The sequence below is a fragment of the Atractosteus spatula genome, chromosome 26 (assembly GCF_055471065.1).
Source record: "Atractosteus spatula isolate fAtrSpa1 chromosome 26, fAtrSpa1.hap1, whole genome shotgun sequence".
Classification (NCBI taxonomy): domain Eukaryota; kingdom Metazoa; phylum Chordata; class Actinopteri; order Semionotiformes; family Lepisosteidae; genus Atractosteus; species Atractosteus spatula.
This window is the reverse complement of record NC_142731.1, coordinates 10,622,528-10,634,178: the sequence shown is the minus strand read 5'-3', so window position 1 is coordinate 10,634,178 and position 11,651 is coordinate 10,622,528. Positions and strand designations below refer to the sequence as shown.

The window sequence follows — 11,651 nt, the reverse complement described above, 5'->3', positions numbered from 1 at the left end:
GTTGTAGCTGCACAATTTATTTCCTGTATAACCAGCTCCACGCATATTTTGCACGTGGGAAAAAAAATCAGATGAAACTACAATAGACGTGGGTGTGCTGAAGAAGAAAGCCAGACAGCACTCGCTTCTCCCCTCGCTCCGGGCAAACGCCCCTCTGTAATCCTGACCGCTCCTCCTGCAGTCGGGGGGAAACCCGCTGCTCAGAGCGCCACCTATCGGGCTGCTTCGCCGATCTGGAGGCCGGGCCATATGGGACCCCCTGTCGGGCCGGAGGTGGAGAAACGTGGGTAGACTGTTAGTTAAAAATCAACTGCGACAGTCCATAGGCAATAGTCATTCTGTAGCGCCTAAAAGATACGAGTGTTTAAAGAGCAGTGTGTTCTGGTGCAAAGGAACAAGGAAAGGTTTATTCCAGGGCTGAAAAGAGAAGAAAGGAAACAACGTATCGGCTGTGGAGCCTTCTTCGGGTGTGTTCTGGTGCCGTGGACAGCGCTGGAGTGGATTCCCGTGGATCTGGCGGACCAGCTCCACGTGCAGGAATCCACTGCCTTGACTTTGAACCCGAGCTGGGAAGAAGGGCGAGGAATCGCAGAACACCCCCCCCCCTCCCCCACCGGGGACAAGAGACTGCAATAAAACTATACGTCTCGGCCCGTCACTTCAAACACAAGGCACTCAAAATCCAAACAACCCCTTTAGTAAGATAAATGTCGAATCGTTTGTTAAGAAGACTCTGGGGAGTTCTCTTGGCCTTTTACTTCATTTATTTTATAATGTGAGCGATAAGAGAAAACGGCTAATTCAGTGCTTGTTACCATTTTAATAGCTACAGTGAGGATGTATATACGGCTAGGATCCACTTTACTGACGCAGACAGTCTGACGGCCTGGTCAGGTGCCTTTTCTCACCTTTTAAACCATGTTCTAAACCCCTCTCGTGCGATAACCAGCTCTGTTGCCGCGTGGATGTTGCATTTGAAAAAGAAAATTGTTTCGGAAAGAATATGCAGACCCCCGTGGTATCGAAGCAGGCTTGTTTTACTAAAAGCGTTTTTCGTTCTCCTCTGCTTGCCTGCTAACCACACAGCTTTTCCTGCTGGTTAAACTGCACGACATTCTTCATAACTAAAATAAAGCTTTTTAAATTTCCCAAACAGCGTTCTAGCGGGCAGATAAAATACCGCCTCTGGCTTCAGCTCTCTTTCTGCGGCTGTAGGAATGTCGAAAGCCTTTTCTTTGGAGTCAGAAAAACGGTTTACTTTCACCCTCTAAGATTTTAACGTGTAACTCATGAAATAACATATGTAAAGTAATGAAAAAATAAAAAAAAACGGCACAGTGATAGAAATGGAAGTAATAAGCATGTCGGCAAAGTAAATTTTCTGAAAACGTGTCTTTTAAATTAATGAGTAGGCAAACATGCCTTTTCTTCGCGCGCAGCCATGACTGAATACACTTTTAATGCAAGCTGTCAGAATGAATCTCGGCATGCTTTTCTTCATGCAGTAACAGCTCCTCGGCTTCTAAGTAGATTGTTCTGAGCTTCTCGTGTCTGCGGGCCCAAAGGCACACACACGTGCTCGTGCACATGGCCTCCCTCCCGCTTGTCCGGCACGAGGCGCCCCCCTGTCCCGGGAGCGCGGACTCGCCGGAGACGCGGCTGCACTGCAGAGCATCGCGATCTGTGTAGCTTGCTCCATGTTTAATTTTACAGACGCCTATAGCGGTACACTGTTTGCTCGTTGGCTTTAACCAGAAACACATTATCCCGGGTTTGAAATGTGGTTTTGTTTGGCAATGATTGCACAGGCTTCGTCTGGGTTATATTAAAGGCACCAGTTTACGATTCCTCAACATCCTCCGCGATATATATTTAACACAACAGGTCCATACAATTAACTCAGCCAACAGGACTTGGAACGGTTCAGATATCAATGCAAAAAAGTCGGCTGCTCAGCCTACATGCAACTTTAATGCGGATTGTGTGATTAAATACAGAAGCTTCAAGTATGTTAATCACGTAAGCGTTTATTTTCGTATATGATTATATATACATATACCCGAAATTTCTTTGAGTCCAGATACAATCGGGTGTTCGGTCTGGGCGTGTAAAGCAATGTTATAGACCGCCAAAAGCTTTGTGTGAATTAATATTCCGCCCTCCCTCCTCTCTAGTCTGCTTTACAAAGTTTTCCGAAAGGTTCTTTGTCGTCAGTTTTAAAATGTATATCAATAAAAAAATCAAACAATTTCGAATAATTACAAAAGGCAATTGTGCACGCGTACCTCCAGTAAATAAGGAAATTAGCTTACTGTTTGCAGGCTCAACTGTCCTGGTGCCCAGACTGCCTGAAACTTTCTCGTTAATTAGAGCCGCCAGACCACAGAGCAGTCTCCGGTCTTTGTCCAGCACTGCTGAAATACTGCGAGCAGAGAGGAGCAGACTGCGGGGGAGAAGTCTTTCAATTAGAGCCTAAACTTCGCACCACTGACGCAATAACAAGGACAAATTAGATTGAATAAAAACACAAATGAAGTTGAAAACAAACGTCTGTTTTGGTGTTAAGCTTCGATTCGTTTGCTAAGTTTGATTCGCTGTCAGGATTCGACTCTGCAAGGCAGGAGGTACAAATTGAGGCTTCAATATTCTGTATATGTGTTTAGAAATAAGTTAAGTAAAACCAAGCCCAGCGAGACAGCTGCTGTAAAGGCACAACCCTGCTGTCCGGGAAAAGCTCCTTGTCCCTCAGCTAGATGTTGAAAACAACAGGATTGGTCGTGTTTGCAACAATAACCAGTTCCACAATGATGGGATTTTGTCAGCGAACGTCTCTTGCAGAAACGCGTTTTTGTGTGGATATAAAACACAATTGTGTTTCATTGTGCTTTGGTGGTGACAGAAAATGCTGACCCTGTCTGAACACTGGACACCCGTTTTCAGCATATTCTCTTGCTAAAGCAGCTCAGTCGTATTTACGCGTTGGATGTCCGACTTTACTTTTTTTACCACTTTTCCACTATATTCGATATACCGCTTTATTGAATTGTTGTAATTTTCTCGCTGTAAGAATAATGGAAAAAATGTAAAAGATAAAATGACAAAAACGTCAAACCTTAGGCAGCATGAGCAGTCAAATGCAATCAGAAATTCCCTTTTTCTCGGTGAGTGTGTTCATAAAGAGAAATAATAAACACCTTTCTATTAGGAGCGCTAAACTGCGCCCTCGGTTTGACGAGAGCAACCCACGGGCCTCGGCTGTCACATGTAACCCAATTCTCCATCACTGATACAGCAAATACCGACCTGTCGGCGGTGATTTATGAATTTTCACATTGTTTTGGGAAAGTGTAACCCATCTGTGTCACCCGAGCACTGAAATGTATGTTACATGAGTCAGGTGCGATCTTAATCTCTCAAAAGCAAATTAAACGCACTTCAGATTAGGAAATGTAAATTCTCACTTTTAAATTTTAAGATTCCGATCGGTCCATAAACGTCGGCACATGCAGGTTTTGGTAATCGATTTACCTAAAACATCTGACGTAAGTATACCTACAATTATATAAAATCAGGACAGAGTTTCACCAAAGAGAAAACTGGTATTAAGTCTTCGGCAACTTGCTGATTGAAATCAGAGACACTACATTTACAGTTTGTTTTCTATAAAAGTGTTTTTTTTTTAAAGGGATTCTCAGTTTCTTTCCTGATTTACGATTTGTTAAATGAGAATCTCGCGCCTCTGGAACGGTGTGTCTGCGCTGTTTCGGTGTTTCGTACAGACTGGTCCTTCCGGGTATTTTAACCCAACACCTTTTTAAAGCCTTTTTTTTGCCAAAATCCACAGACCCCGGTCAACACACAGACATCTATTAAGCGACCCATATGAAAAATACCAGGAGACGTGCACTGACACCAGGGTGTCTCCAGACATGGAATTAACCTTATAAATTAACTAGTCTGTACACGCGAGGGAGAGGCGAATGTACGAATGGTTATTTAATATCACGATATACGATTTCTTGTGAAGGGCTACCAAGTAATGCCCCCCGCCTCCGACCATACGCTAATTTCCCTCCACTAAATTACTGCTTAAGAGTCGCCTCTTCCCCTCGGTCCAGCGGGTCCTGGTCACCTCTGGTCCCGGGCCCTCGGCGTGGACGGACGACGATTAGCCAGTGGCTCTACCGGACTTAAGAGCTTCGGAAGTTAAACAGTGTTGATGATGGAAAGGGTATCGGGCCCGTGTTTCAGACTTTTCAACAGACAGGGCGGCTTTGGTTTAATCGAGGGAAAACAAAGAGACAGTAGGCGTAATGACGGCTAATTTTGCTGTAGTTTTACTTTACTTAACCCTGTGATAGCCTGTGCCGTGGCGTTTTTTTTTAACTCGTGAAATGTATTGAATGCACAGCATACATGCAGTCGCCGCTTCGTGTTTCTGTACCATTATTTTAATTTCCAAAAACTATTTCTCTGTATAAACCATAACCACTACTCGAGATGCGCAGTGTGACCGTCTGCCCGCAGTTTCGTGCTGATCTGATGGCGGTGATCAGTCCTTTATTTATTTCGTGACGTTTTGGTTATTTTCCTGCGCGGGGAGCCGTCAGGCCGCGCGGGGGCCGGATTCTGACCGCGTGCCCACGTCTACATTCCATTCAGGTGAACAGATGGGTGACCTCGCTCGTTCCGCATTCATTAACATGCATTTATACTCGCTCCCCGCTTGTGCTGTGAGGATATAATGTATCTTATGGAAAAAATGGGGGTTGGGGAAACGAGGAGAGGGGATCGGCGTAGCGCAAACACGCATATTTACTATTTACATTTATCGCAGCGTTTCAGTGTTTTCTGCGTAAATCCGTGTAACCCTTTCCCCAGCCTGTTACTGAGCTCTTAGATGTTTTATGCGGTCAGGCCTCGACAGCAGCGGAAATGTTTTTTATTGCCATCGCTGTCATCTGTGTATTTGCACTCTAAGCGTCTGCAATGCTGTAAAAGCCCAAATGCAAAAAAAATACATCTTCAAATGTTATCCCATGAGCAGAGCTTCGCTTTTGTTTTTTTTTACAAAATCGTCATAAACGGACTTTCTTTTCGTGGAGTTCCGTCTATATTCGAATTGATTTATTTAGCAGCTGCAGCCGAAATTTCGACTGGGCTAGAGTTCGGCAGGCGGGGATGTTACACAGACCGAAACATCCTGAAAGTGCAGGACAGCACCTCGTGACAGTGACCTGAATTTACTTATAGTAATAATAAATAATTCAAACTTCTTGGTAAATGTGCAGAAGTTTCGCGACAGACGGCGGAGTTTTTAAATCGTGCGATCTTCAAGAAATCGTTACACAACCACCTCATTCGCCAGGGCGATAGATAAGCTGTAGCCGACTGTATTCACTACACACGGCTATTTAATGTCTCCTAAAGCTGCAATAATTTGGGGTTTGTTTAAGCGTGACCTTAGACGTGCACCCTATAGGGGAAAATCAGTTTTTATCTTCACTAAAATTCCTGCATTGTTAGCTATACGAGTCGGGACTCTTTCAGTTTAATCTCCCGATACGGACTACAAGCCGGGCCCACAGTTCAAACAGCTCACTCTGTTAAAAAGACAAATAATCCCTTCACCGGATATTACTAGAATCTCTAGTTTCTAACCCTGCTGACTTGTTGCTGGGCTGCAGAGATGTGCCGGGTGTTTTAATCTCTGAAAGCGGACTCTGCGGGCAGGGCTCGCGGGCTCGCCTGCTCCGCAGAGGCGAAGCCGGGCTGGGTACCCAGCTCTGCCGGCCCCAGTCTCGGCCGCACTCCGCGGATCCTGGCCCTCGTCTCCGGCTCTGACCGGTTCGCCCGACTGGAGGACGAATGGAGTGTGATCGACTGCCACTACCTTCGCTCTCTCCCATCTCGCCCAGCCCTGTGTGTAACCCCTGATCTCCCGCACAGCGAGAGCTTTCAGGCAAACATCGGACTGACTGCCTCATTGATTTCGTGCTCTTTATTTGCAGTTGAGATTTTCTAAACATTGCTTTTATAAATATATCCGCACAAAGAATAGCTGATCAGAAAAAAAATCAAGGCACAAAACAGAAGGGCACATGAGACAGACGAGCCGCGATGGTTTGGAAACTATGTACGATTTCAGTGAATTATATCCTTTTGCCCGATGCGTGTAATTAAACGCAATTATTAAACGACGTGATGAGGTTGTAATTAAAGCCCTTTTTCTAGATGGAAGAGTGTGTCTGAAGTCTGATGCGAATGCTCTCTACAACCTCTCGCTAAGTGCTCTCTGTATCAAAAGAGAACAGCGATTCATCTCCGTTTAGGCGAAACAGGGCGGAGTGTCTGAGGTGCTGGACGGTGTGGTTTCTGTTTCTTGTGTGTGGATGTAATCTTTTACTGGTCGCGGATAAAGGATTCTGCTGCGCTCATAACTACAAAACAATAGGAGTTGCAGTTCTGTATTTTAGCGAGTCAAACGGCTTTAAAAGCGAGGCTTTAAAATACAAGTGTTTCTGTTATCATTTATTAAAATACAAAAATAGAATGCATTTTGATTCAATAGGAAGAATTTATTTTAAATGAAGTTTCGTTCATTGTTTTAACATTATACTTGCAAATATACTTTTGTTCTGGAAACTTCTGGAGCTACTGATCAGCCTTCTGCGGAAGACGGCTCCTCGGCTGTCTTGTGCAAGCATGAGGCTGCGAGGCCGGACCAGGCGGGCGAGTTACACACGGCAGGGAAACGGGTCCGAGCGGATGTGAGAGCTTCCCCGCTGAAGGACAGCGGTTTCCTGCCGGCGCGAGGCCCGTGGCTCCCGCGAACGCTGCAGTGATTCGGAGGCTCTCCGCGCGCCGACAGAAATTCGCCACCGTCGCACAACGTCCTTGTTATCAACGCCAACAGAGCCCGTTTAAAGGCTCATACGCATATATGTCTCTACATAATCCTTTTTATGAGGAAGAGGGAGGTCTTTAACCCCCCCCCCCTTCTAAAAAAACACGCACACAATGGAATAAGTATTTACATTTAAAATGTCGCACAAAGACTCTCCGCGCTGCGGCCCCGTGCAGGGCAGCGACGCGCCCGGGAGGAAGTCCGGGGGGTCACAGGAAGCGCCACAGGCCGAGACCCGGTGCCGCTCCCAGGGCTCTGCGGTTCTACAGCCTGTGCCGGGAAGGAAAGGAAAAGTCACCCACGTCAATAATCGCTTTTCTCGCCGGCTGAGGTGAATTTGGAGCGACAAGCCCTTAGAAATGTGTGCGACGACAAGGAAATTAAATTCGTTTTTCTTTTTGGGCTATATGCTGTCTTCTTATATGAATTCTTTACATCCACAAATGTCTTGTTTTGGAGGCTCAAAAGACCGCATTCAGTTCGCATGCAGAGAGCACCGGAGACAGCGCGTTTCAGGCGGCGGCCTGTACTGAGGCCCCCTCTAGCATCAGCGCCCACTGTGACACAATACGGACTGTAGGGCATCATTTAACCTCACAGAGCCCGGAACGGTATAAAACACATCTTTACACAACGCCAGTTCATCTTCACCTACATCGAGTGAACATATGGGATCTATTTCCAATTTAATCCGAGATTCAGACAGCGCAGAAAATCAGTTCCATGCTATTCTAGGCCGCGCACCCGGTCTCTAATTGAATAATTATATCCCTGTAAAGGCTTCACATTCAAATTAAGGTTGTGCTTTTGAACCCTTAAAGAGTCATTAATTCATGGCGCGCTTTAACTGAAGTAATTACGCTTTTCCCCCCTGTCCTACGGATAGGTCTGACTTCGCTTAACAAAAGTTCGAGTCTGTAAACTTGAGAGGATTCTAGTGCTGGGCTGATTCCTGACGGGAAATATTACAGAAGACAGAACCCCGACCCCCGAAATAAAATATCCGGAGAAGAAATAAAATATAATGTCGGTATTTGCTTTTTTTCCCCCGATCTCCCTCAACCAGGACTGGCTGCTTTCAAATCTGAACTCATGGTGTCTGCTTCGCTCGCGGGTCAAACCGCCATTTAGCAAAAAAAAAATTGATTGATTGATTTTTTGGCCGCCGAATGCAAACGGAAAGCTACCTGGACCAGCGCGTTTGAACGCGACCCCGTGTCTCTCCGGACAAGCGCACGTGGGTACGTACACAAAGAGCCCCGCGCGCCGGAGCGGTGCGGGTTGAGAGGGGTTTACGAGGGATTTAAAAGGAGGGGTGGAATGTTGGTTTTTTGTGACATCACAAACGCCGACATCCAATCGGAAGGCCGCACGGAGAAATTATTTGCCGGGGAGTCTCCTATAATGTACTGTACGAGGACTCCCTTGGAAGAAAGACAAGGGCCGAAGGTTGAGGTGGGCTCGCTGCTATGTGAACTATGCGGAGCGAAGCTGCTTTCCTGGCGTTTCCTGCAAACTCCTCTTTCCCCTTTTGTTTCACGGCATCCGTTTACACCGCGGACCGCGGCTGAAAGCATGCAGGTCGAACTAGAAGCTGGCGTTCCCTTTTGGTAGCATAGTTTACACGTAATTACATTCATGTTGATCTTCGCCTTTTAAAATTATTTAATCATTAATCATTTATTCCTGCTATTGTGGATTAAGATCCCGTGTTTCGTTTTTGCCATGGAGCGCCGCGTCGAAGCCTTGATTCCTACAGAAGTCCATTTTCGGGGTGCGTTTCCTTCTGCGTTTTTTTCTGCTCTGGTGGATATTACTGGACATATAACTCCATTGTTTCATTCTTGTTAATTTTAATTGCGTTTCCTAACCAGCGGTAATATTTCTCGACCTCCGCGGAATTTGAGAGTAGCGATGGATCTGTCTTTTGGAGTGTGGAAGGACGTTTTGGACATCGCCAATGGTTGAGCCGGAGCTGCAACAAGAATGGATTACAGCTGCGAACTGGGAGAAGGAGGGTTTCAAACTGGCCATCAGGAAATCGACGGCATCAGCATGGGGTACCTGCGAGTGAACGGGCAGAAGATGTTCGCTCTGGCTCAGGTGTTCAGTGACCTGTTCAGAGACATCCCTCGCACCACCGTTATGAAGAGAATGGAAGTTTTGAACATCAGAAGCCGGCGGTGTGACATCCAGGAGCTCCGCACGCTGAAAGCCATGCAGTCGGTGCCTGTGCGAGCCGTGAAGTGTTCGCTGATTGCCAAAGAAGACCTGGAGGCTCTGTGCCTCGCCTGCCAAGCCCTGAGCCCCAGCCAGCGGAGGAAGAGGAGGAAAGGCAGGAAAGCAGAGCCGGGGACACGAGTCCCGCCGGCCACGCTGCGCGCGAACATCTGCCCGAGCGGCGTCCTCGCTCCTCGCGCACTCACCGCGGATCCGGCTGCAGCTGCGCGCGGGAGCACGGCGGAGCGAGCGCAGCTGCAGCGGCGGGGACGCCGCTCCCAACCCGCTCCCAGTTTCTCCCACAGCCTGCTGCCCGGGACCGGCGGCACTCACCCCAGAAACTATGAAAAAGTTGCGAAAGGGCCCAGCTTCTTCAGTTTGACCGGGGTAAATGGGCTTCTTCCCTCGGGCATCGTGAATACGTTCCACAGTGGCAGTCTGCACTCCGCCATTGCTGGGAATGAATGTCGCATAACCGGTCTCCCCTTGTATCTGAAGAGCAAAAGGCCGTGTTACAGCAACTCAGACGGGTACGCAAAAAAGCACAATTCTGCTCCACTGCTGTTACACGATAAAAACTTGAACTTCGCCCAGGGAAACGGCAGAGCGAGCGCTGGCCCTGCGAAGCGGGGTCGCTGCACTCAGGGCACCTCGGCGGGCTATTCCAGCGACTCCGAGTCCAGTTTGGACTTCGAGAAGGATTCCGACTTCGGGTCCAGCTACCAATCTACCTCCACTGAATCTTCCGACGAGGACGATCATGTCGACGGGAGATCGGTGCTCTCCTCAAGCAGCGAAGAAGGCAGCTCCTCCGACACCGACTCCAGCTCTGCCTGCAGCGGGGACTCGGTGCAGAGCACACGGTACCGCCAGGCCGCCCTGCCCGCTCCTGCCTCCCGCTTACACCTCCCGGGCAGTAGGGACGCCGGTCCGGAGCTCATCCCGGCCTCGTCAGCCGCTTCCGGTGTCTGTGCTAAGAGCCCCCCCGCACCTGCACCGCTGCTGGACGTAAAGATCAAAACAGAGCCGTTTCTCCCCGACCCAGCTCTCCTCTTCCCACAGGACAAAGACCAGGGCTGGCCAGGTTACAACCCCGCTACCTCACCCCAGAGCCCCGGTTTCCGCCGTGCGGCGGCGACAGTGAAGGCAGAGCCGGTCGGCGCAGGGTCGGGCTCGCCAGAAGGGCGAGGGCGGCCGTCCGAGCGCGCAGCAGCAGAGCTCGCTGGCGACTGTGCCAGACGGGGGCCCCTCTCCGTCTGCGCTGACGGGCTCAGGCAATCTCCACAACAAAAGAGCCCTTCTCTGCGTCCCGAGGGAGGCTCTGGGGCAGCTCTTCCACTTCTCAAAAATGGAAACTCTTTGCACAAAGGGGGCCCAGACAATGGGCCCCCGTCAGGCCCGAGCGAGCAAGCACAGAGCCGCGCTGGAGACGCTGGCCTCCGGGGATCCCCCTTGCGCGGCGGCCCGGCCCTCGCTGAGCCCCCGGGCCGGAGCAGCGCGGACGCTGAGCGCATTAGTGTCGCCAGCGATCCCCAGGGGAGCCGGGAGCCCGGCAGGGATACGTTTGAGCCGCTGATTAGGACTTCCAAACTGTGGTGTTACGCCAAAGGGTTCAACTTCGATGGTAAAAATGGGGGTTACGCCAGCAGTGTTTCCAGGGTCCCCAAGTCAAAAGGGGGCAGAAGACAGTCGGGGCGCGGTGGGGGCAGAGGCAGCGTCCTGCTGGAGGGCTGCCCCTCTCTGCAACCCAGAGGCCGCCCTCCCTTGTCAAGAAAAGCTTTTAAAGTCAATGGCTTGGAAAGGAATTTGAAAGGGAGCCGGCCTCCCAAGCGCAGCGAGGCGGACAGGCAGCAGGAGACTTCAAAAAGAGACAGGAGCGCGCACGGCGACCGGAAGGGAAACGCGGCCAGAGCCGCCGCCGCCGCCGCCGCCTCGTCCTGCCGGCGCAGGGCCGCCGCCGGCTCGGGCCCCGCCGCTCTGGACAGGCCGTTCTCGCTGCTGCGGAACTTCCCCTGCCCGCCCTCGCTGGTCGTCGGGGAGGACGGAGACCTGTGTCCGGCTTATTCCCTTTGTTCCAGAAACGGTTCCCCCCACAAAGAGGCGCACCCACCGTGTCGCTACTGGCAGCTGGGGGGCAACACGGTGCCCGTCCCCCCGAGCCACAGGTTCAGGGGCTACAGGCTCGAGAGCGGCGACTGACCCTGCTGCTGGGGGCAAAGTTCACAATCACCCGCGGGTTTCGCTTTTTACTTGGTCTTTTTTAAAAAGAAAAAAAATCTGAATAAAGTACCTATGTTTCCAGGAAAAGTTGTTGCGAGTCTAGTCGGAGAGTCTTCTCATTTGAGCTCGTTTAGTTCTGGGTGCCGTGTCTTAAAGAAAAAGGGTGAAATTGACACTGTTGGGGCTCCGTGATCACCAGTTGCGTCGTATTTATTGTTATTATTTTAAACCACGTGTTTAATCACGCCTCTGACGTCTTTTTATAGGGTCCCAGAGGCTGGTTATTTTCTTAACTCTATTGTAA

The 11,651-nt window shown here is 49.5% G+C and overlaps 1 protein-coding gene across 1 annotated transcript; it reads left to right on the top strand.

Moving 5' to 3' along the window:
• Positions 1-6,563: 6,563 nt before the first annotated feature.
• On the top strand, positions 6,564-11,431 carry LOC148814857 (uncharacterized). The gene has a single exon (XM_088906293.1). It carries the CDS (start codon positions 8,894-8,896, stop codon positions 11,324-11,326), a length of 2,433 nt encoding a protein of 810 aa, XP_088762419.1. The 5' UTR covers positions 6,564-8,893; the 3' UTR covers positions 11,327-11,431.
• The last annotated feature ends 220 nt before the right edge of the window (positions 11,432-11,651 follow it).